The sequence below is a fragment of the Mesoplodon mirus genome (assembly GCF_964341445.2).
Source record: "Mesoplodon mirus genome assembly, chromosome: 18".
Classification (NCBI taxonomy): Eukaryota; Metazoa; Chordata; class Mammalia; order Artiodactyla; family Ziphiidae; genus Mesoplodon; species Mesoplodon mirus.
In genome coordinates, this window is record NC_138994.1 from 47,094,168 (window position 1) to 47,119,003 (window position 24,836).

The following is a 24,836-nucleotide window of genomic DNA, read 5'->3' on the forward strand; positions in this document are numbered from 1 at the left end:
AGATTAAAGTGAGAGAAGAGAGAGATGTCTGAGGGACCAGGACCAAGAGGTGAAAAACAGGAGTCCTTGTGAAGGAGAGGCCTGGGGGCTGGTGGGGGGCTGGGACCCAGGGATCCTTCTCCCTGGACCTTTCCAGAGAGTCTGGGGTGAGAGGGCAAAGGCTGGGGAAGAGGAGGTGAGTGTGTTGGTCCCTCTATCTCTTCCTTGTCCCAATCCCCCCTCACTTGCATTTCACCAGCTCCCAGGTCAGCCCTCTGGCTCCTGGCCCCCCCACTATTGCGATGGGCACCCCCTCTCCTCACGGTGCTGCACAGTGACCTCTTCCAGGCCTTGCTGGGTGAGTCGCCCCAGTTTTCTGGGGGGCGGTGGTGGAAAGGGCTGGCCTGTGCCTGTGAGGGCAATTACTGAACTTGGGGGCTGGTTCGGAGCCTGGAGATCATTTGATACAAGCAGGAGCCCCGGGCAGGGGTCATCCATCAGCATCCAGTCCACCAGCCTTGGCTAGAGGAGTTCCTCTGTCCTTACCAGGCAGGTGGAGGGGAGGTGATGGCAGGGGCAGCCAGGGAGGCGGGGGGATGGGGTGGGGGGGGTGGGAGAGCTAACTCAGCTCTGTTCCTGTGACAGACATCCTGGACTATTATGAGGCTTCCATCTCAGAGAGTCAGGTAAAGGGGTGAGGGTGGGGGCCTGACTTCCCAAGGGAGCAGGCAGGGCTGGAGGGGGATCAAAGTACTGCTAATATGAACCTGAGACTTGGGGGCCCTGGGGACAACATCCTGAGTCAGGGGCAAGGAGAATGCACTCTTTCCGGTCCTGTAGCCCCTTCGTCCTCTTGCTTCCCACTCTTCTTTACCTGCCCCAGTTTCAGGCACTAAAGAGTCTAGGACGCAGTCACTTTTCAGGCTTCCTTCTGTGAATCCTAAGGGAGCACTAGGCCCCCAGGTATTCCCTCCTGCCAGCCCCTCCCTCACTCCCTACCCCCTACCATGGCCTTTCTCCAGTATCTCAACAACCCCGGGTGCTCCCAGCCCATCTGTGCGTGCCTCCTCATCTGAGAAATGAACTCCCTCCTCACTGCCTCTGCTGTCATCGCTGGTGGCTGGCCGAGACTCCATGTTTGCCTCAGGGCCTCTGGGCTCCTGCTTCCTTCTCCTTTCCCATTATCCGGGTTCCTGCCAGCGCGGAAGCAGTTAACTCTACCAAGGCACCCCCCCCACCCTTCTCGCTCCTCGCTCCCTCCCTCCCTCCCTCCCCCTGCTTCCTCTCTCCTCCTCTCTCCCCTTCCCTCCTCGGCTCCACGGCTCCCTCGGCCGCTGCCGCCTCCGACCCCCCCCACCCCACTCCCCCGCCACGGCCCCTAGCCCCTGGCCGTTAGGCAAGACCCCCCGCTACCCCGGGGCTCCCCGAAATCCAGTTCCCCTCCCCCACCTCAGCTCATGCCCCAGCCCCCGAACTCCGGGGCTGCCTGCCCCCGGTGCCCCCGCCCCTCCTGAGAATCGGGGTGTGCTCCCTAAGCCCCCTCCCCTCCATTGGGGACCCCTTTTTAGGGCCCCCTTCCCCTCCCTCCCACGCTCCCCTACCCTTCCCTTCTCCAACCCCCTCTTTCCCCTCTCACCCCTCCCCCCATCCTGGCCCCCCCTGCAAAAGTGGGGTGCGGAGGGGGGAGGGGTGAGAACCCACGGAGGGGAGGAACGAAACTCCGATGAAGTCAGAGCCCCTTACCCGCCGCCGCGGCCAGGCCCCCCAACATGGACTGTCTCTGTATAGTGACAACCAAGGTAAGCATGAGGGGGGACCTATAAACTGGGGGGAAGGTATGAGTTCGTGGGGAGGGGTTAGTTAGGCCTAATCCGCGGCTGGGGGCCCTGGGGTGAGAGCATCAGAAGATGTATCTGCGGGGGTCATAATTTAGTTTTGGGGTGGGAAAATGCTGGGTTTGGCCACAGGTGCCCCCTGGAGTGAGCCCTTTGAGGGAAATGGAAAATTGGGGGTATTCTGTGACTTGGGGCATCTGGTGGATTTTGAGGTTCACCAATGATGTTTGAGGGAGACTTATTTAAGGAGAAGCCTGGCTCACATGGGAGTCCTGCTTGCTGTATGTTAGAAGGTGGACTGCATGGCGGGGGGGACCTCTTCCCTCTTGGGGGACAAGCTGGCTTCCAGGTGCCTTGCCCAATTTCACGGGGCTCCTGGCTTGAGGGTAGAAGGTTACTGGTTGTGAGTACCTGACTGGTCTGGGGGTGTCAGCTGTCAGGGAAGGGGTGGGCCTTCAGGCTATAAAAGAAGCGTCTCATGGCTGATACATTTGGGGGCGCTCTCAATTTGAGGGAACTGTCAATTTAGGGTTTGATCATGTGGAATGGGGATACTTGGGAGTTGTCAGAGAGCTGGGGCCTGACATAGGATCACCTGAGGGAATGGACCAGGTGAGGTTAGGATTTGGGGTACTCCCTTGGGAAGTAGAAGGTTGCAGCCGCTGAGGTTGCCAGCTCCTGAGGAGGAGGATGAGAGGTTTGGGGAGAGGGGATTTGAGGAGGGGCACCAGGTGCGTGGTGCAAAATTTGGGGGTGGCCCAGGCAGGTGCCCAACGTCCCCGTTTCCTCCCACACTGAATCTACCCCTGGTTGAGAAAGAGGGAGAAGAGCAGATGGAGGGGAATGTTCCTGTTACCCCTGACACTTGGGATCAAGGTGGGGGAAGACACCTGTATTTAAGGTTACTGGGGTGAGAAGGTGTAGGAGAAAGGCCGGGCTGGCAGCAGTGAAGATCTGTACAAGGGTGTCCCTGTGGTTGGAGCCTGGCAAGTGCAGGAGATCTTGGATGGGGAGCATTAGCAAGCTTCTGGTGGGATGCAGAATACCTAGGTCTTGGCTTAAGACTCTGGGACTGGAAAGCTGGATGCCTGGTGTGTGGAGGGAGGCTTGGGCGGGTGGCAGGCAGCTGGGGGTTGGGGGGTGGGACAGGAAGTGGGGGCCGGGGAGGCGGGGTCTGGGTGAGTCACAGGCTGGGGAGGGGGTTATATTTAGTGGGAGCTGCAGATTCTCAGGGGAGGGAGCTGAGGACACACATGTTCCCTGCCACAAACTCACATATGTATATACACATGCATCTACACATGCGTCATGCATGTGTGAGCATGGATGGAGGAGACTGGGGGCTGGGGACCTTTAAGTCCAAGCCCCCACCGCCTCTCCAGAGCTACTTGCTTATCCCACATTTTGTGGGCTTTGGGCTTTCTCCCATACTGCCTCTTCCTCCCATCCCTGTAGTTTCAGTGGATTTTTGTGCCTCAGTTTCTCTGGCCTGCTCTCCTTTAATGTCTGTCTGATTCTCAGTTCCTCCTGTCTCCTGCCCTTAGCCTGCCGCTTAGCCTTAGGCTCCCTGGCTATGGTCCCTTATGTGCAGGTGTACACAGAAAGGCAGGTGGAATGTGTGGGCTCTGCTTCCAACATGTGAACACACACACACACACACACAGGAGCAAGGGTGAGGGGCTTGCCTGCAATGGCAGCTGTTCTGGGAGGATGGGTTTATTCATTTCCCTTCAAGAATCCTGCTTCTTCGATGGAGCCCAGGGTTGAGCATCCCCGAAGGAAGGAGTCTTGCGCAGAGAGGATCATGCATTTTGTGGTTTTACAGAGGTGTGGAGACCCAGGCTTGCCACGTTCCTTGGCCGGAAAACTTGTCAGTCTCGGGATGGCGGGGACTCGAAGTCCCATAAGGCCTTGAGGCGCAAGATCCGTCAGTGTTGGCGAGTTGCTGCCCCTGGGGCTGTTGGGAGTTGTGGTTTACCTCTATCCAGGGCATTGGAGGGTTAGCTTAGGAGGAGCCAGCAGGGGGCACATGGCACTTGTCCTCCCCCAAAATGCTGGGTGGGGTAGACGGTGCTCATGCCTTGCGGTCGTTGAGCTTCCCAGCTCCGTCTGAGTCCTCCATCTTTCATTGCCTATATTTAGACTTCTGCCGCAGTAATTTAAGGATCATTTATTGAATGCCTACAATGTGCCAGGTCCTGTGCTTTGTGCTAAGTCTGCCTTTATAGCTGTCACTTAGTCTTACTCTGTGCCTAGCTCTCTGCCTGTATCTCTTGTCTCTGAGCATCTCTTTCTCCCACTCCGCCCCCGTCCCTCCCCCTTCTCCCCGCGCTGCTGCCGCCGTTGCCATGGTAACCGGCGACGACTGAAGTTGCGTGGCGGACTTGAGGGCCGGGCGAGGGTGGCGGGGGGCGGAGCAGAACAAGTGGGGGAGGGGGGAAAGTGGGGAAAGACCGGGGGTATTTGGCCAGAGTCCCGGAGGCGAAGCGGTTAAACCCTCCGGGTGGTCCTTATTGGGCAAAGCTAAGATGCCGGGGGCGGGGCAGTGTGGCCAACGGCCTCATTCATTGGCCGACTGGGGCGTGGCGGAGGGGCAGTGTGGGCGAGGCCGGGGGAGCGAATGGGCGGGAAGTGGACGGAGGCGCGGTCTCCTGGAGGCAGGTGGGCGGGGTCTGGCTTACTCTACCAAGGGTGGCGGGCAACGAAAGGGGCGGGGCCTTAGGGCTGGGTAACCGGCCCGAAATGAGGGCGGGGCTGACCCGGCAGGGGCGTGGCGTGGTCCCATGTGCCGAAAGGAGACAGGGTTTGAGGGGCTTGTTGTCTAAGAAACTGCGGGGCGCGGGGGTCTTTGGAAAGGAGAATCCGGGGGTTGGGCGATCTGACGTCTCAGTTTTCCTAAGATGGAGGCCTATTCGGATTTCATCAGAGCAAAACCTCCTACCTCAGCTCTATGTTCCAGGGAGACGGTTGCTAGGCGACAGCAAAGTCCTGGATTGCTGCGTTGCCGGGCAACGGGGAAACGGAAAATGGAGGGAAAAAGGAAATGGGGGATGGGGGAGGGTCTTAATGGGCCACAGCGCCCACTGGTGGAGAACGAGGGCCTGTGCACTTTCTTTTCTAGAAGGAATTTCGAGTTCAGCCCTTTCCGCACTGGCTCCCGGATCCAAGCATTTTATCCAGATATGAAACTAGGACCTTGGGGGTCATCTCGGGGGCGCATCTAACAGATTCCAACCAACGGGGAGAGAGGGGGCACGGGTCAGGTTCTAGGGAAGTCAGTCCTCTCTACCATATGTAGGCATTTTAGAAAAGCCAGAGAAGCAGATTTTAGGAGACTGCTCACTGGGCTTTAAGAGTTGGAAAGGTGGGCGTTCAATGGGAGAATATTTGGAAGAGATGCTTTCAGGTTCAGTTTGGGACAAAATGCAAAACATCTGAGGCAATCATTTTGGGGTGTTATGGTAGATTCGTGGGTCACTGCAAGTTGCAGGCCAGATCTTATTTTGGTAAAAATTTTTTGAGACTTGGGTGTGGGGGAGATAGATATATTTGGGAGTAATCTTCCAACAAAGTTAAAATTCAGAATCATGGTGGGGGAATGTTGAGATGTAGGGGAGGGCAGCCAGAAAAGGGAGTAATGTATGCATTTAAGGGGGAAAGAAAAGGAATAGGGAAACATCTCTTAATTTAAAGGTTTGGTAATAAATTGAAGAGGTTTCAATTGAATTTAGAAGGTCAGCTTTAAATTACATTACGTATTCCCTGAAATGGAATTTGGTGGTATTGGGGAATGGTATATTAGAAACTCATGAGTATCTCATTAGGTTCAAGGATTTGGACAGGGGACCCCAAACAAATTTGAGGACTGCTTATTTGGGTGTTTACATTAGAGCAAGGGTAATAGCTGCACTAATTTCAAGGTCTCCGTCAGTGGATTGGGGGAATAGATATAATTTTAATAGGGATGATTTAAAGGGTAGATTAATTTGAGGGCACAACAGGATCTGTGGTCCTTCAACTCTTGGAAAGCGTTGTCTGGCTATCATGTGGGGCTTTCCCGCTGGTTAGAATAGGAGGTGTCTTGGCATCTGTGGGGATGTTGTCTACATTAACAATCTTTGGGGAGGTTGGGGGGAGGGGATTGTGGGAGGCAGTGTAGATCCCTTGGGGGTCCTTCTGAAGTGAGGGAGAAGTGCTGCTTCCTTCCCTGCACCCTGAGAGTCCAGTGAGGTTTTGTGATAGTTAGGGCCTGGTGATTTTAGGGGTGGGAGATTAGATAGAATAAGGGGTCCCAGAGAACCAGAGGGATAAATTGGTAAATTTTAGGAGTGAGTCTATTTGTAAAGGAATAGGAATATACTGTGGAAGGTGAAGTGCACAGAGAAACAGCTGGAACCAGGGAAGTTGATGGCTAAGAGGGTCTCCCCTCACCCCTTCTCTCCCATCGTGACGCTCTCCCGCACTGCGCAGGCGCCGTTCCCCCCACCACCACCCCAAGCTGCAGCCTCCAGTTGCCGCGGCCGCCGCAGCCCCCGCCCCTCTGCCCCTCCCCCTCCCCCAACCCCGGGACCCTTGCTCTCCCACCCACCTCTTCCCCTCAGTCCCCTCCCCTTCTCCATGTCGGCTCGGAACAGATTCGCCTCCATGTGTCTCTGCGTGGTACGTGCCGCGGTACGGGCTCCGGCCCCGCTCCCCTCTTCCCGGACCCCCCAAATCTCAGGGTGCAAGCTTCAAGTGCTGTCGCTCTTCCTTCTGCTTGGCGGGGTCTCTGGGTTGCAGTGTCTCGTGGACAGGCGTAGTGGGTCGCCCCTCCTATGATCATCCACTTTCACTCACACCCCTCTATTCTGGGGGTACAAGGCTGCGTTCCAGGTCATTTTTGTAACTGGGGCTCCGGTGAGGAGGGAGCCAAGGGGGAAAGAACAACAGCGACCCCCAGCCTTTTGATTTATCCTATGCCTTAATATATTGGGGGTTCAGACTTGATCCCAATAGCACTGGAGCTGTCGCCCCGCGGTGGCCCTGAGTCCCTGTAGGGTAAAAGAGGGGATCCTCCTTTCTTGCCTGTGCTGCTTTAGTTGTCCTGTCATCTGGGATGAGAGGTGCTGACCCCGACCCCCACCTACCAGTTTGCAGTTTCTGAATGACTCTCTCCCAGCCCCACCTCTCCAGAGGTTTTTCCTCACTACATTTACTTAGAAAATGTCCAGGGACTGAGCACAGGCCCTAACCTCCTCCAGCCACATTCTGGAAACTTTGGTACCCTTTCCTTGTTCCCCATCTCCCTCATCTTGTCTCCCAATCAGGAGGAGCCTTTTCCTCAGTCCTAGACACCCCCGCCCCCCATGGAGATGGGGCAGGGAGAGGTGTCTGCAGTCTCACTGTGCTACAAATTTACTTTCCTCTCCTATCTAGAATAAACAATGAAATGTCCCTTTGCAAACTTCCATTTTCGTTATGTGCACCCTGACAGTTCTTCATCGAGATTCAGGAATTTTCTGTGTGAGGTGGGGTGAATAAAGATGGAGGGGCATTGGGCTCAAACCCTTCCCCTGACTCCAAAACTTGAAGCTGCAACCCTTGGCCCTGCCTCATGTATCATGCAGGGAATTGGGGGCCTTGCGAAGTGGGGGCACAGCTGCCTCCTCCCTTTCTCCCTGGCCCCTCCAGTTCTGGGGCTCTGTCCCTCAGATCTCGCACTGTCCAGGCTGAAGACCACCTTTTCAGGGTGTGGAATGACAACCTCTTTCATTTTATCGAATTCTGTTATCCAGGAGGGCCCAGCTTTGAGGAGGATTATTTAGCTTATACTTCCCCTAGCTTCCCTTCTTCTCCACTTTTGGTGTTCATGATATCGAAACCTGGAGGGAGCTTGGGATTCTCTCTCCAAGACTGTCTCCAAGTCAAGTCTCTCTCCAAGGCCAGAAAACAGAGTGTACCTTGATGAGCCCCTGTTTTCCTTCTTTAAGGCTCTTCAAATGTATCAAGGTGCTCCTGATCCCAGCTGTCTCTGTGTCCTGGGTTTGAGAGTCTCCATGTACCATCTTCCTCTTCCTATTCTCTTACTTCATCCTTAGCCACGGCCAAAGTTGGATTACATCCTCAGCCTTGGTTCCTCATCCTCAGAATTTTCAGAATCATACTGTAGCATCAGGCATTGATCTTGATAAGTTTCCTCCAGTTTGACCTTGTAACTGTTGGTCTCCAAATGTTGGGGTCCTCTCAGTTTCTCAGATACTTTCTTTGAGAGGGAAATCTTGCCTTCTCTTTTCACCCACGTGTACTGGGGAGTGTATTCTGTCTTCTCCAGTCTCTGGGGGAGCCCTGCATATGGTAGCCTCCCCCTCCGCCATGGAGCCTGGTGTTGGGGAGGATTTGCTTCTATGGGAGCAGAGGCAGATGTGGGAGGACCCAGGCAGGGGCGCTGCCCTTCACCGTCTCCAGCTGCCCTTTTCCTCTCTCTGGTCCCCAGTTAATCTCATTTACTGGTGTCCCTATTAAGGTAGTATGGGAGGCCCTTGAGATGGCACGTGGTTAGTTAGGAAGCGAGTCAGGGGTCAGGTTGGGTCTCTCACTCCAAGAGGCCGGAGGGAGACCAGGAATTCATTCTGAGGCTCTACCCCCTTCTGCAGTCAGCAAACCTGGAAGCTGACACCCACTCCTGCCCCCGTTCTGAGCCCCTACTGTCTCTGTACCTCCCCCTTTCTCCCCCTTCTCCTTCTAGTATATCCGATTAGCTGCCTAGGCTGTGGGCGTTTGTAGAAGCGGGGTAGACTCCTGGGGCCCCTTCGCCGATGACCTGGGAACCAGCGAGGCCAGCTGGCCGGGTTTAGCTTTGTCCTGCCAGGGGGGCTGACGCCAAGTACCTGCTAGTTGAAGGGCTTGACTGCAGTCCCTGCCTGGGGCCTGCAAGGTGCTGGAGAGCCACTCACTCCAGGCGTAGAGGCTGCAGCGGGGAGACTGAGGCAAGGAGGGTGGGGTGGGGTACAGAGTGGGAGAAGCAACTGGAAGGAGGCAGTGGGATTGAGGTAAAGAGGAAATGGGGGGAAGCTGATGAGGAAAGCAAGGATGCTGGGGATGGATGTAGAGAACGGGGGTGCACGTGTCAGAGGGGCTGGAGCTCTGGGAGAGGGGTGAGGAAACGGACGCCAGAGGAAGGAGTGTGCTGGGTAGAAGGCGGGGGTCCTAGGCTGGGAGTTGAAGGAGTTGGGGGATGGGGCAGGGCTTTGGGAAGAGAGGAGAGGTGCCGAGGCCCTGGCGGGAGAGGGGGATGTGGGGAGGTGGAGAGAGGGGAGCCAATGGGCTGGAGGACAGGGAGGGGGAGGAGCTGGCCAGGCCCCAGGGCCTTCCGCACTGCACTGGCGGGGGGGGGGAAAAGGAGGCGCGCCGGGGCGGGCAGCCTGGAGCCCGAGGCGCTGGGCCGGCCCCTGTGACGCCACCGTCCCCGTCCCCAGAAATACCGCTACCAAGATGAAGACACGCCCCCTCTGGAGCACAGCCCGGCCCACCTCCCCAACCAGGTAAACGCCCCCGAGCTGGTGCACGTGGCGGAGAGGAACTTGTCCCACCTCGAGGCCGTCCAAGGGGTCGTGGGCCACGCCCACTTCTCCCCCCTCAAGGTAGGAGACTCAGGCGGCCCCCTCCCCAGTGCGGCCCTCGGAGCCTCGGAGCTACAACATCCCCAAGGCCCGGTAGGGCGTGAGCCGTAGGTGGGGGGAGGCCGGGGCTGGGGAGCTGGGCTTGGGCTCCTGGGGCCGGGGGAGGGAGGGGGCATTTGGGGCGTCGGAAACACCTGATTACCAAAGAGGAGAAAGAGAGGCCAGGCAATTGGGAGTGGGTGTAGGGCTTACAGCCAGGAGTGTGTTTGTGTGTGTGCGCGTGTGTGTGTGTCTGCGTGTCTGTGCGCACGTGTGTTGAGATGTGTGCATCCCCCAGGATGCTCTCGCGCCCCAGCCCTCTTCATTCCTGTACACCCTCCACCTCCATTTCCATCTTCTGCGGCCAGAGCGCTGCCCTCATTTGCTCTTGTCCCTTCGCTGCCTCCTCCCCCCCACTTCCGGCCTCTGGGCCTGGCTCTCCAGCCCTTTCCATCTGTCTGGCCTGAGACTAGTCGCCCGGGCCTTTCTGCCTCCATCCCCTGCCCCGGCCTTTGCACCCCTCCTGTGCACCACCCCCCTCGCTGCCTTTCCCTCCCTGTTGGCTGGCGGGCTGGTTCTAGATTCTGTCTCTCTCTTCCTCCCACGCATTCTCTTTCTCCCTCTCCCTGATCCCCAACTCAGGCCCTCTGCGGCCTGATCAGTCCTCTGCCTCGGCAGCCGGCTCCCCCTCTCCCAGCTACCCCCTTCCCTACTCATCACTTCTCTCCTTTCCTCCTATGCCTCCCCTCTCTCCTCCTCTTGGGCTCTCACCTCCACCCAGATTTCTTTATGCGCCCCCCCCCCCGCCCCGTGTCTCCCCATTATTATTCACCACCACCTGTTTCCCCTTATCTTCTGTGCTCACCGTATGTTTTCCTTTCTCCAGTCTTGGGTAGGCCTTGTTTCTGAGACCTTCCATTCTGCAGGCCACTTCCCAACTTCTTCCCCCTCAATGTCCTCTTCTGGGGGCACAGGCTGGGGAGGATGGAGTGTACCAGGCTAGCAGGGAGATTCAGGGGAACACTGTGGGGTGAGGGGTGAGATTCTAGGATCTTGTGGGATGCCCTGGGAAGGGGGGGTTGTTGACATTTCACCAAGAAGATGGTGAGGAGGTTTCTGAGCCTAGAGATGAGGAGGCAGAGAGGGGGCAGCAGTAGGTTCTGGGGTGAGAAGGATGTGGTAGGAGAGGAATTGGAGAGGGAGAAAAAGACTGTTCTCAGGCAGGTAGCAAAGTGGAGAGGCAACAGCAGGGTAAGAGGTCTTGGGCCAGGAGACAGACGAGGATGAGACTGTGAAATCAGGGCAGCAGGTCGAGCTGATTGAGAGGAAGGAAAGGAAGGCTCTGGAGATGAGATGGTGCAGAGGATTCCTGTGAAACTCTGGGGGCTACAAGGAGTGAAGAAGACTAGAGATGCTTTTTTTCCCCCAAGATGGGGCCATGAAGTCCCTGGGGAAGGAGAAGAGGAGAGAAGGTGGTAGTTAGTACGGAACAGGGAGATTTGGAATCTGAGCCCAGGAAGCAGAGGGAAGTGGAAGGAGAGAGTGCTGGAGGCCATGAGTGTGGGAGGGAGGTCCCATGACAAGGCCTGAGCTGGGGGACAGGAGAAGCCTCAATTTTCAGAGGAGAGGGGGAATGGGTTGAGAATGAAGGATTGTGATTTGGTCATAGAATCTTGAGGGTTTGAGGATGAACTAAGGGAGAGTGGTGCTGATCTCTCTGGGGAATCAGAAATTAAGGTGGAGGATAAGAGCAGGAGACTGATAAGGGATGGGCCTGGATGGGAGGATGCGGACAGGGAAGTGGACAGGGAAGTGGATGGAGAATGGAAGATGCGAATTGAAGGGTGGGGCAGAGATGTAGATGGAGGATATCGGGTGGGGTAGAGAGAGGGAGGGGACACAAGTGAAGGTAGTTGCAGATACAAGATGGGGCCTGGGAAAGGAAATTCTAGGATAAGTATGGGGATGGCGATTGAGGACAGGCTGTGGGATAGAGGATGGACGTGCGGATGAGAGTTGGGCAGTCAGTGGCTATTGGTTGGACAGTTAGCATCTGCTGAGATTTGAAGGGTCGGAGGATGGTGTTAATAGATTTATGGATATGAAATCAACTATAGAGCTTGAAAATGTGTAGTATGGACAAATAGCAGTAGGAGAGAGGAGGGACCCCTTTTGAAGGAGAGAGCGAGGAGTCTGGGGAATCCGTGATGAGTGCCTCGCGCTTGGTAGGCTCCAAATAAATACTTGTTTAAGGAGGAGATAGGTTGGGGACCCCGGAAGGAGGCTTTTGGCCGCCTTCCCCCATTGCCATGGAAACGTGGCTTCGGTTGCCCAGGCAATTGGGGAAGCCCCTAGGACCGGCCTAAAGCGGGCTCCGCCCTGGAATCTAGAGACCCTGCTGCGTCGAGGCGACTGACGTCAGGGACCTGGGCACACCCCACTTTAACCCTTTCCCGGATGAAGTGGTGGGCGGGCGGAGAGTAGATGAGAGGATAGGACCCGGATGTCTTTCACCACTCCCCTTTCCTGATGTTCTTTGCACTGCATAGGGTGAGGGGCGTACGGGAGGGAGGAAAGGAAGTTATTCAGGGTGCGCTGCGCCCTCAATCCTCCTCAGCCTGGACTTATTTCTGCCGGGCTAACGGGGCGGTGGGGGGGAGGGGGCGTGGCCCAGGTCAGGAAAGGCGGGGCTAGAGGATCCCTTCTGCCTTTGGGAATCTGGTTGCCCTTAGGCCACGCCCCATCTCACCCTCCTGTTGTCCTGGCGACGGGGCCTCCAGGAGGTGGGTCTCCCCAGGCCTTGGCTGGGCTTAGATACCGTTGCTAGGCAACAGGGTCCCTAGAGGAAGGAGTAGATTGAATGGTGGGTGGGTGAGAGGGAGGGTGGGGCCTGCATCTGGGGGAACCCCGGATTCCCGGGGCCCAGGGTTTAGGGTAAATGTGTGTGAAAGTGAGGGGCAAATCTGAGGGAGGGTTATGAAGGTATCTGGGTGTATGTGGGCGGATAGGGACAGGGATGGGGGCAGGAAGGGGGAGCAGGACCCAGTGGACATAAGCCCTGTGGTGTCTGTGTGTAGCACATAAGGCATGTAACACTCTGTGGTGTTACATCCGGTGAGACGCTTCCCCCCCCAAGGCGCCCCCCCCAACCCTTTACCATCTGCTGCTCCCCTATCTGGCTGTCTCTCCCTTCCTCCTTCTCAGACACCTCCTTCCACATGCAGGGGGCCTGGGCTGGGCAGAATTGGGTCCAGCATGTGTATGTGTGTGTGTATGTAACATGGACTGAGGCTGGGTCCTTTAGGGAGTCAAGGGTAGCAGAGCGGGCTGGGTTAAGAGGCTGAGAAGGTAGCCAGGCCGGTGGGACTCTTGGTTACCGGCTCCCTCTTGAGCCAAGGTTCAGGCAGCTTTTCGTCTCCTTTTTCCCCTCACAGGCCAATTCTCCCCCTGTGATTGTCAACACAGATACCCTAGAAGCCCCGGGATATGTGAGTTGTTTAGATTTTGTGGCCATTACAGAAGAGAGGAGGGAGACAGGGAGGGCTTGGGTCCCAGCAGCCAGGGTAGGGCCAGGTTCTCAGGTAGGAAGTCTGTCTCACTGCTCTTGTGTTTCTGGCCCGTGCTGGAGTTGCAGGTGAACGGGACGGAGGGGGAAATGGAATACGAGGAGATCACACTGGAAAGGGTGAGCAGGCTCCTCCATCCAAGGTCCTCCCCCCTCGCTCCCTGTCTGTGCTTCTCTCTGTGCCCGCGTTTTCTCTGTGGCCAGCCTCTTAACCCTGTCCCTTCCTGCTCTGGTCACAACTCCCCGACCCACTCCCCTACCCTCTTGCCCTGTCTAGAGTGGGCGGTGAGGGGAGCTGACCCTCTTCCCCTCCTTCTGCCCAGGGTAACTCAGGTCTGGGCTTCAGCATCGCAGGTGGCACTGATAACCCACACATCGGTGACGACCCATCCATTTTCATCACCAAGATCATTCCTGGTGGGGCTGCTGCCCAGGATGGCCGTCTCAGGTGGGGAGAAGAGACAGGGGTTAGGATGCTGGTTCCCTTGAAAGGGAGGGCCAGGGCAGCAGGAAGCTCCCGGCTCAGGCCCACTTTGCTGCCCTCAGGGTCAACGATAGCATCTTGTTTGTAAATGAAGTGGACGTGCGGGAGGTGACCCACTCAGCCGCGGTGGAGGCCCTCAAAGAGGCAGGCTCCATCGTCCGCCTCTACGTCATGCGCCGGAAGCCCCCGGCTGAGAAGCTCATGGAAATCAAGCTCATCAAGGGGCCTAAAGGTAGTAACCTGTTATGTCTCCACCCCCATCCCACTGTCCGCTGCCCCAAGGCCTGCTCCCCAGGTACCTGGGCACCCACCTCTGCCTTCCCCTCCATCTAGGTCTTGGCTTCAGCATCGCTGGAGGTGTAGGGAACCAGCACATCCCCGGAGATAATAGCATCTATGTAACCAAGATTATCGAAGGGGGTGCTGCCCACAAGGATGGGAGGTTGCAGATTGGAGACAAGATCCTGGCGGTGAGGACCCCCATCACTTTTCTAGCCCACACTTAGGTCTTGCCTACTGGTCCTGAGCAGGCCCAGGCTTCCTTATCGGCTCACCCTCAGTGCATCCGTCTTGAGGATGTTTCTGGTTCTGTCTGAGCTCTGCTTCCCTTGACCCTAGGTCAACAGTGTGGGGCTGGAGGACGTCATGCATGAGGATGCCGTGGCAGCCCTGAAGAACACGTATGATGTTGTCTACCTAAAGGTGGCCAAGCCCAGCAATGCCTACCTGAGTGACAGCTATGCTCCCCCAGACATCACAACCTGTGAGAGCCCTCCAAACCCCAGAGCTGCCCATGCCCCACCTCAGTCACCCCATGACATCCCTGGTGACCATTCCTCTTCAGATATTTCCCCTGAACTGGCCACAACCTCTGTCACTTCCTGTGGTTGGAGAATAGATGGAAAATCGGTCACCATCAAAGAACTAGAAAAGATTGTCAATAGTTCCTCCCCCAGAGGGCACAAGGCCCAGATGGTTTTATGGCTAATTTTATCAAATCCTCATGGAGTAGATAATTTTTATGCTCTTTTTGAATATAAGAAAAGATAAAATGTCTCATTTCATTTTATGAGGGCATTTGAAAATGGTCACAAAGATTATATAAAAGAAGGAAAGTAGGGAGTTCCTTGGTGACCTAATGGTTAGTATTCTGGGCTTTCTCTGCCGTGGCCTGGCTTCAATCCCTGGTCGCAGAACTAAGATCCTGCAAGCCGTGCGGTGTGGCAAAAAAAAAAAAAAAGAAGAAGAAGAAGGAAAGTATAGGCCAATTTTGCTTCTGAACAGAGATGTAAAAGTATCTAATAACATAGTTGCACAACAAACACAGCAGTATATTAAGGGAATAACATTGTCACAAAGTAGGGTTTGTTTCAGGGAATTAAAGGTGGTTCCATATTATGAAACCTCTCAGTATGATTTAGTGTATTAAAAAGTTAAAGGAGAAAAAGGGTAAGTTCATTTCAGATAGATGTGGAAAAGGCATTTGATGAAATTCATCATCCTATTTTTGGAGGGAAACTTAGTATACTAGGAACAGAAGAATTTTCTTTAACGTGACTGAAGAATAGCTATCAACAACTAACAATGAACACATTATAATGATAAAATCCTAGCAGTGTGTACAGTAAGTTAGGAACTAGGCAAGGATGCCTCTTCCTGCGGCTGTTGTTCCACATTGCTTTAGAGCAGAGTTTCTCAATGTTGGGACTGTTGACATTCTTTGTTGTAGGAGGTTGTTCTGTGCCCTGTAGGATGTTTAACAGCAGCCCTGGCCTCTGTCTATCAGATGAAATGGTACCCCTCCCCACCAGTGAGAACAACCAAGAATGTCTTGAGACACTGCCAAATATCCCCTGGGAGGCGGAATCCCCCTGCTTGAGAATCACTGCTTTAGAGCTTTCAGGCAGTGTAGCAAGAGAAAAAGAATAAATAGATGTTACATTTGAAAGGGGAGAAACAAACTTATCCTTATTTGTAAATTATACTTTTGTCCATCTAGATTAAAATCTAAGTGAATTAACCGAAGAACTTAGAAATAATATGTAGGGTTAAGAAAGTGGCCATAAAATGTAATGGGTAAAAAGATCCCTTTTGCCATAGGAGAAAAGCTCTATAAAATTCGTAGAAAAATAAGCTTGACAACAAGTGTGTAAGATTTACATGAAGAAAATGATGAAACTTTCCTGAAGGACATGAAAGAAGACTGAAGAATTGGAGAGTCACATCGTGCTTCCTGACGCAAAAAAACATAATATGCTAAAGATCTCAATCTTCTCCAAGTTAATCTCTACATTTTATGCAGTCCTTATCAGAATTTTAATGTCCCCCCTACCCCGAACTGGAAAAATACATTTAGGAGAATAGCTAAGAAATTTTCGGAAAAGAATAACGAGGTGTGACTGCTCCATCCAAATCTGAAATCATACTGTAAGACCATATTAAAATCACATGGTCTTGTTTCTCAACACCATAACCTACCAAAAGGAACCTTGGCTCCTTGGAGAAAGGGCCAATTCCAAATCTTGAGCAAGAAATGTGCAAGATGAGCTTGTAACATCTTTCATACTAGAAAGCAAGGAAGATATGAAAGGGTCGTGTCAAAGACACAGAAGTCAAGTTGAAACTGGCCATTCAACCAAAGCTCATTAGATATGTTAAAATCTTCAGGATTATAATGATACTTCAAAATAATTGAATACCTTTAGAGGATGCTAGGGAACTCATCCATTCTGAAAACTGGCAAATAAAGGGAGAGTCAAGCATTTATTCTCCCTTCCTGTACAAACTGCACCTTAGAGTAACCAAATGGTTGATATGGGAACGTTCTTTTTTTTCTTAAATCTATCTATTTATTTATTTTTGGGCTGCATTGGGTCTTTGTTGCTGCGCGCGGGCTTTCTCTAGTTGCAACGAGCGGGGGCTACTCTTTGCGGTGCGCGGGCTTCTCATTGTGGTGGCTTCTCTTTGTTGCAGAGCACAGGCTCTAGGCACACGGGCTTCAGTAGTTGTGGCATGCAGGCTCCGTAGTTGTGGCTTGTGGGCTCTAGAGCGCAGGTTCAGTAGTTGTGGCGCACAGGCTTAGCTGCTCCATGGCATGTGGGATGTTCCAGGACCAGGGCTTGATCCTGTGTCCCCTGCATTCGCAGGCAGATTCTTAAGCACTGCGCCACCAGGGAAGCCCAGGAACGTTCTTTTTTACAGATGAATTCTCACTAATAAATGTTCCTTCCTCAAAAAAAAAAAAAACAAAAAAATATGTAGAATATCAGCACTATTTTGCTGTCCCCAGTGAACTATGAGGACCAGGCAGCCATCATCAGTGGCTGCTAAAACTCTTAGGTGAAAGCCTGATGGGGAGCTTTATAATGCATGGATCAGGCTGACAATACCTGAACCTACAGATTGTCTTACCTAAGAAAAGGCAACCGGACATTATTGCATCCTTTCGTGATGCAGAAAGTACGCAGCACCACCTATGAAATATTCTTGCCAAAAAGTGAACTTGAGTCTCTTTTCGGATGACCAGTGTACAGGAAATACAGGGCAGAGGCGCAGGTTAATACCCCAGGGACAGGGATGCAAGCAGTGATTTACCTATTAGAATTTTCCTAGTAGAATGTGGGAAATTCTGCTAGACAAGTGCCCTAGTTTTTTCAACAAATGAACGGCCAAGAGGGGGAAAAAACGGGGAGAGGAATTTCATAGATGAAGGGATTTGAGAGATGCTACAACCAAACGAAAAACCCCAAAGCCTGGTATTAATATTCTCCTTGGCTCCGTGATCCCTGCCATACCGAGGTCACATACCCTTCAGATCCACTGTCCCCTAGGAGCACCAACCCCTACGTCACCTGTGAATTCCTGCCCCTGACATTGCTGCGACCTGACGCCCCCTTTACCACCCCAGCCTTGTTTCTCTGGCACAGTAACTTCCCCTTCCCCTGAGTCTGGCTCTGCTGATTCCCTAGGGAGGAGGTGGGGTGGTGGGCGCTGTCTTCTTCCATGTACTTCCATCTCATCCTTTCGCCCACGTCTTCCCCCAGCCTATTCCCAGCACCTGGACAACGAGATCAGTCATAGCAGCTACCTGGGCACTGACTACCCCACAGCCATGACCCCCACCTCCCCTCGGCGCTACTCCCCGGTAGCCAAGGACCTGCTCGGGGAGGAAGACATCCCCCGAGAACCGAGGCGGATCGTGATCCACCGGGGATCCACGGGCCTGGGCTTCAACATCGTGGGTGGCGAGGACGGTGAAGGCATCTTCATCTCCTTCATCCTGGCCGGGGGCCCTGCGGACCTCAGTGGGGAGCTGCGGAAGGGGGACCAGATCCTCTCGGTGAGGGAAGGCCAGCCCCAGCCCGGACCACCCCCTCCCCTGAGGGCAGAGCCCTGTAGGCTGGAGCTTGGCCCGCATCTCCAGTGACTCAGCCTCTCCTGCTCTCTCTAGGTCAATGGTGTTGACCTCCGCAACGCCAGCCATGAGCAGGCTGCCATTGCCCTGAAGAACGCGGGTCAGACAGTCACGATCATTGCTCAGTATAAACCGGAAGGTATCGGGCCTGAAGCACGCCTTCTCGTGGGCTCAGCTCTCTGTCTCCTTGGCTTCTGGCTTCAGCAGGGGGCGAGGGAGGGTGGCGGTAGTATGGGGCCCGAGCTCAGGAACCTTCCTGTCCTTCCTCAGAGTACAGCCGGTTCGAGGCCAAGATCCACGACCTTCGGGAACAGCTCATGAACAGCAGCCTGGGCTCAGGGACTGCCTCCCTGCGAAGCAATCCCAAAAGGGGTTTCTACATCAGGTCGGACGCTTCCCGGGCTGGGCTCCAAGTCCTCCTGTGCCCCTCGGCCCCCAGCCAGCTTTCCCCATCAACCCTGCCGGCCCCCCCTTCCCCCACCCCTGCCGGCTGACACTCAGCTGGCGTTCCCGCAAAGTTAGCATTGTGAAGTAGTCGCTATGATCCCTACTGCCACTAGCCCCGGTCACCCTGGTACCTCCCCTGGGACCCCCAGCTGTCCCACAATCTGGTAACTCAAAGGGTAACGCCTGGCAGAGCAGGGGGCCTCTCGGCTTTTGGAATATATTGCCGCAGCCCCCCAGCCCCATGGGATACCGCAGTCTAGGGGAGGTGGACCACCACTCTCTCCAGTCTGTCCCCATCTCTCCAGTGGCATTTTGCTACCTTCTTGGGGCTCCTTCTCCCATTGGCTCCTCTTTCTCGTTCTCTGCAGGCCTAGGCGCTGTGTCTGATGCTTTTTCCCTTCTCTCCCTTTGGGGCCTGTCCACTCCCATGGCCTCACCTGCCACTCGCTCTGCAGATGTCTCTCAGAGCTGTCAGCTCTGGCCTGACCTCTTCCTCGAGGTCTAGACCTGCAGTTCTGGCCATCTGCTTTCTGGACACGTCCATGGGGATGTCCCACAGGCATTCACACTCAACATGTCCCAAACTGTGAGCTCACCTCTTTCTCCCGTGCACTCGTGCTCTCTGTCCCACCCAGTCAGTGTTCTCTCTCCCTGAATGGCACCTCCATCCGCCCAGATGCCCGGCTCAAACCCGAGCCTCGTCGGGTCCTTTCCTCCCTGCAGGCTTCGGCTGGCTCCTAGGGCTGGTCAGTTCTGACTCCCAGGTGATGCCAGGCAGTCCTGGGGTCCCGTCCCATCCTTCCAGCCCCGGTGCTCTGCTCAGCATCTCTGCTACCTCTGCGGTCATTCCTTCCCTCGTCCTGACCTCAGGGGTTGTGCGTTACAGGAGTTTCATACTGCTGAGGGTAACCAGAGTTTGCAAAGAGTGATCTTTTTTTCTTTCCCTTATGAGTTCGAGTCCACGTTACCCCTGTGACTGTGACGTGTGTGCATACTGCAACTGCTTTCTTGGGAGGGTGCCGTTCTAGATCTTACTCTAGAAATTGCACTGAATCCATAGCCTGTCTGATCCCTGACACAGTGTGGACTGAATGACAGTTCATAGTTATGGTGATTATGAGTTTTGGTAGAGCTTTTGGTCCCCACACAGTTCTTGGGTTTCTCAGAATCCACGGCACCTGTGGGAGAGCCATCAGCGGCCGTGCTTGTCTCTAGACCCCGGGGCAGAACCTCCAGGTTGGGTCTTGGGGGACGGAGTCCTCACCAGGCTCTGACCAAAGGCCGCCTGCCCTCCAGGGCCCTGTTTGACTACGACAAGACCAAGGACTGTGGCTTCCTGAGCCAGGCCCTGAGCTTCCGCTTTGGGGATGTGCTGCATGTCATCGACGCCAGTGATGAGGAGTGGTGGCAGGCGCGGCGGGTCCACTCTGACAGCGAGACTGATGACATCGGCTTTATCCCCAGCAAACGGCGGTGAGCCTTCCTGCCCCAGGCACTGACGCTCCCAAGGGCCCCAGGCTGGGCAGCCAGTAGGGAGGACATGGGTCTGCCTACTGACTTCTTGGGAATCTGTCTGCTGGGCCTTCCCGGGCACCGTGACTCACACGAGCACTTCTGGCAAACGCCTCATTTAGGAGCACGGGGCCCACGGGCTGCTGAGAGATGGGGTTCTCAGCTGGCCCGGGGTGAGGCCATCGGGCTTCTAATGGGCATTTCCCTACACACACCCCCACCATCCCTCCATGTATCCCACAGGGTTGAGCGACGGGAGTGGTCAAGGTTAAAGGCCAAGGTAGGTAGAGGAGGCCGTGAGCTTGGGTGGAAGAGTTGGGGGCTCGTGGGGCTGGACTCTTGACTGATCGCATGGCCTGCTCTTTCTTCCTAGGATTGGGGCTCCAGCTCTGGATCACAGGGTACGTAGGGTCAGTTTGGGAAGACCTGAGGTGAGAGGGGCCCTGAGCCTCGCTTGCGTCCTCGGGACGGCAGCACAGGGCCACAGGGCCCCTGCCTCAGAGCCCCCTTGCCGACACCCTGCCTCCCACTAGGTCGAGAAGACTCGGTCCTGAGCTACGAGACGGTGACACAGATGGAAGGTGAGGTCTGGCTGTGTGACCCGGCCCAGCCACCCCCGCTCCCTGCTCTGCTCACCTGACCCCGCACTCTCTCCTCAGTGCACTACGCTCGCCCCATCATCATCCTCGGGCCCACCAAGGACCGTGCCAATGATGATCTCCTCTCCGAGTTCCCCGACAAGTTTGGATCCTGTGTTCCCCGTGAGTGCTGGGGCCTTGGAATGGGTGGGGGGGCCCAAGCGGTCACACAGGCAGAGCTGCTTCCGGGCATTGGGATGCAGCTGGACACAGGGGTTCTCAGAGAAGGGTGCTTCTCAGCCACCCTCATGTTCCACGGTGACCTTTCCAGGCTGGGGACTCGGAGGACCCGGGGTTGCTGAGGAAGTCTCCCCAGCTGCCCCCTTCCCTGAAGGACTGGCTGGGCACTCTGCGGGGGTCGCTGTAGGCAGGGTTTAAGCTAGAGGGATGGTGGTTAGATCTTTGGGTGGTGGGGTGACTTCCTGGCAGATACGACACGGCCCAAGCGGGAGTATGAGATAGATGGCCGGGATTACCACTTCGTGTCGTCCCGGGAGAAAATGGAGAAGGACATCCAGGCGCACAAGTTCATTGAGGCCGGCCAGTACAACAGCCACCTGTATGGAACCAGCGTCCAGTCCGTGCGCGAGGTGGCCGAGCAGGTAGGAGCCGCGGCGCCGTCCTCCTGCCCGCCCCCCCGTGGCCTTCCTCCAGCTCTCTAATGCGCTCTCTCTCTGTCTCTTCCCTGCTGGGTCTCCACTCCGCTTCTCCACCTCCTGCTCCTCTTGGGCAACTCTGCCTGCCTGCTCTCTTGTGCCCCGCTCCCCCTGCCTCCCTCCCTCCCTGGGTCCCTGACCCCAAACTCTGCTCTGCCATCTGTCCCCTCTCCTCCTCTGCCCTCCTCCTTGCCCCATTTCACCTCTCTTCCTGTGGCCTTGCCCTTGGTGGCTTGGCCTCCCCCCACTCGGTCCCTCCCTTCTGCCGGCTCCCCTTTGGCCCTCTCCCCTTTCCCCTCCCACTCCTCTGCCACAACCTTCTCCCTGCTGCCCCCACCCTGCCCTCTCCCTCCATGGCTCCTTTCTCCATCTGCCTCTCCTCCCTCCCATCTGTCTCTCCTTGTTCCTTCCATCTGTCTGTCCTCTGTCCGTCCTCCCCTCCCTCCTCCCTCTATCCTACTTCCTTTCTCCTTTTTCTTTGCTTCTCGCGACTCCCCCCCGCCCTTGTTCTGCCCCATCTTTTGGTTCCTCACACCTCCCTCCTTCCCCCCACTCCCTCCCTCCTGTGCTGACCCCTCCCTTGCCCTCCGTCTGCCCCTCGCCTTTTTCTCTCTGTCTTTCATTCTGTCTATCCGTACCCTTCCTGCCTCAACTCTCTTGTCTACGTGTCTTTCGACATCCATGTCATTTCCCTTTCGGCCAATCCCCCGTTCCCCACCTTTCCATGAACTGTGTCCTGTCCTGGCACCTGTGTCTGTCCTTTCCCGCCACCTGCTGGTCCGCCTCCGCCCACCCTGCCCACCCCCAGGGGAAGCACTGCATCCTCGATGTCTCGGCCAATGCCGTGCGGCGGCTGCAGGCGGCCCACCTGCACCCTATCGCCATCTTCATCCGCCCCCGCTCCCTGGAGAATGTGCTGTGAGTATGGTCCCAGGGGGCTTCCCCTCTGCTCGCCCACACCTGTGGCTCTGGGCCTCAGAAGGCCTCTGTGTTGAACTGTCCCCTCAGAACCCTAGACAGCAGCTCCGGCAGCCCTTGAGGGAAATCTGCACCTAGAGCTGGAACCCAGAGGATACAGGGACTCCCAGGCCTCTTTCCTTTTCTCCTGCCCCGGGCTAGGCAGGACTACAACTCCCAGCAACCCCTGGGGGTACACACCTGATAGGCCGAGCCAGAGCTTCGGGCTGTCGGGAGTTAGGGTCTGAATCCCTTCACTGTGGCTGGCGGCTGGAAGGATGAAGCTCTGGAGAGGTCCCTGGAGTGGCCACACCCGGCTTGGGTGGGTCATGGGGAGGGGGCCCGTCTGTGGCCCCAGAGGATATTGGGAATTTTTTTTTTTTTTTTTTTTTTTTTTTTTGCGGTACGCGGGCCTCTCACTGTTGTGGCCTCTCCCGTTGCGGAGCACAGGCTCCGAACGCGCAGGCTCAGCGGCCATGGCTCACGGGCCCAGCCGCTCCGCGGCATGTGGGATCTTCCCGGACCGGGGCACGAACCCATGTCCCCTGCATCGGCAGGCGAACTCTCAACCACTGCGCCACCAGGGAAGCCCGGGAATTGTATTTTTTGCTTCGTGCTCCAGATAAGAAAATACTGGTTGCGACTTCACAGCCCTGGATGGAGGAGATAAAAGGTGGGGCAGGACCCACCCTCAGGTCTGTGTCTCTCACTCTCCACAGAGAGATTAATAAGCGGATCACAGAGGAGCAAGCCCGCAAAGCCTTCGACAGAGCCACCAAGCTGGAGCAGGAATTCACAGAGTGCTTCTCAGGTGAGGTGCACACAAGGCACCTTTGGTTCAGATTCAAAGAGGGGGCCCCCACTGGGTGGGTGGTTTAGAGAGAGGCGTCCCCTTTGGGTGGGTGCAGCCCCACGGCACGTGGATAGGAGAATTAGAAAAAGGTGCCCCTCTGGGCCTGACTCCCTGCTCCCCCCCTACCCCCAGCCATCGTGGAGGGAGACAGCTTTGAGGAGATCTACCACAAGGTGAAGCGCGTCATCGAGGACCTCTCAGGCCCCTACATCTGGGTCCCAGCCCGAGAGAGACTCTGATTCCTGCCCTGGCTTGGCCTGGACTCGCCCCGCCTCCATCGCCCAGGCCCTTGGTCTGGACTGAATTGCCCACGCCCTTCGCACCTCCAGCCTCCCTCCCACCCCTTCTTATTTATTTCCTTTCTAACTGGATCCAGCCCATTGGAGGGGGGACACTCCTCTGCATGTATCCCCGCACCCCAGAACTGGACTCCTGAACCCCAGGAACCTGGGGTCTGGGGGGGAGCCCTGGGCTCCTGATCCTGAGCCCTAGCTCCTTAGGACCCCTCGCCCCTGCCCGCCCCCAACGCACACACAGACCCACCAGGGGCCACCTGCCTTCCCCCGTCTTCTCCCACACACATTGTGGAAGTCAGGGCCCCTCTCAAGGAGCACCCCGCTGCAGGGCTGCAGGGCTACAGGCCTCCGCGCTCTCCCGAGGCAGGGTCTGGGGTCATCCCTGCCCCTATCATAACTCCCCCTGTCCCTTGATTTCTCATTTATTTTTTTCCATTTTTTTTCTTCTCAAAGGTGGTTTTTGGGGGGATAAGTAGGGGGACTCCACTGTGAGCCCCCTGCTTTCTACATGCCCCCCACCTTTTTTCTTTGCCGGTTTGCATGAGTGGAAGGTCTAACTGTGGCTTTTTTTTTTTTTTTTTTTCTGGGATTTTTTTTTTGGGGGGAATGGGGAGGGATGGGTCTAGGGAGTGGGAATGTGGGAGGGGGGGCAGGGTTGGGGGTAGGGTGTCCGGGAGCCAGGGGAAGACTGGAAATGCTGCCGCCTTCTGCAATTTATTTATTTTTTCTTTTGAGAGAGTGAAAGGAAGAGACAGATACTTGAAACCTGGTGTGTGGCCTGGTTATTTGGGCCCCGGGTGAGGGGGGAGACCGGGTGGGAGCATAGGGATGGGTCTGGTAAGGTCAGATCCTTCTTCCCCCCGCTGCACTCCCCACCCCAGAGGATAGAGTGGCCTGAAAGGGGCCTTGGAGGAACCTGCAAATCAAGGCTCCAGAGTCGTTAGTGAAGAATGTGCCTGGGGGGTGGGGTGGGGCGGGGCTGGAGCTCGGTCGGTCCGAGGTCACTGACAGACCCAGAAAGAGGACTTGCAAATGTAGCCCAGCCCTGACCACTCCCCTGGGCCGTCTCAGTCCTGTCGGGCAGCACAATGGTCTCTAAAGAAAATAGTGAGGACACTTCGTTCATGTTCATGGAGCCGTGGACAGAGCTGGGCTCTGGCAGTGACCTTCAGAGAGGTTTGCTGATAAGAAATGCTGTGTGAATATTCATTGGATTTCTTTATGTCTGCCCCATCTCTACAGGGAATATTTGAAGCAGTTTTGCAAATAACAAGGGTAGGAAAATAGAATGTGATACCAAAGGTAAAAATAGGAGAAACAGATGTATTAGCTATGAGGGTAAATATGATTTCTGAGCTTCCTGGTAGACAGGGCAAAAAGGGAAATGGTCCATTACATACATACATACATATACATGTATGTTGTGTATGTTATGAAGGAGAAAAACTTCTGGCTCTTTTAAGGAGTCACGTTTTCCTGGGCCCTAAATCCTAACTGAAGTTTCTCAGATGCTGCTCTGTAGATACTCATTCTCAGCTTCCCTTCTGCCAGTGTTCATATGCT

At 55.5% G+C, this 24,836-nt stretch overlaps 1 protein-coding gene across 5 annotated transcripts; it reads left to right on the plus strand.

Moving 5' to 3' along the window:
- The first annotated feature begins 1,292 nt into the window (after nt 1-1,292).
- Nucleotides 1,293-23,869, plus strand: DLG4 (discs large MAGUK scaffold protein 4). Of its 5 annotated transcripts, none has more exons than XM_082604905.1 (20): nt 1,293-1,778; nt 9,269-9,433; nt 12,886-12,939; nt 13,077-13,136; nt 13,340-13,464; nt 13,563-13,732; nt 13,834-13,970; nt 14,119-14,263; nt 17,544-17,839; nt 17,951-18,053; nt 18,185-18,299; nt 19,658-19,834; nt 20,117-20,153; nt 20,247-20,274; nt 20,407-20,454; nt 20,533-20,634; nt 20,941-21,113; nt 21,976-22,085; nt 22,844-22,935; nt 23,110-23,869. In XM_082604905.1, exons 1-20 carry the CDS (start codon nt 1,749-1,751, stop codon nt 23,214-23,216), a joined length of 2,274 nt encoding a protein of 757 aa, XP_082461031.1. In that variant the 5' UTR covers nt 1,293-1,748; the 3' UTR covers nt 23,217-23,869. The 5 variants fall into 5 exon arrangements, 4 of the variants coding, with proteins under 4 accessions (XP_082461031.1, XP_082461032.1, XP_082461033.1 ...); XM_082604906.1 differs by having other exon boundaries at nt 13,086-13,136; XM_082604907.1 differs by having other exon boundaries at nt 9,269-9,334.
- Nucleotides 23,870-24,836: the final 967 nt, after the last annotated feature.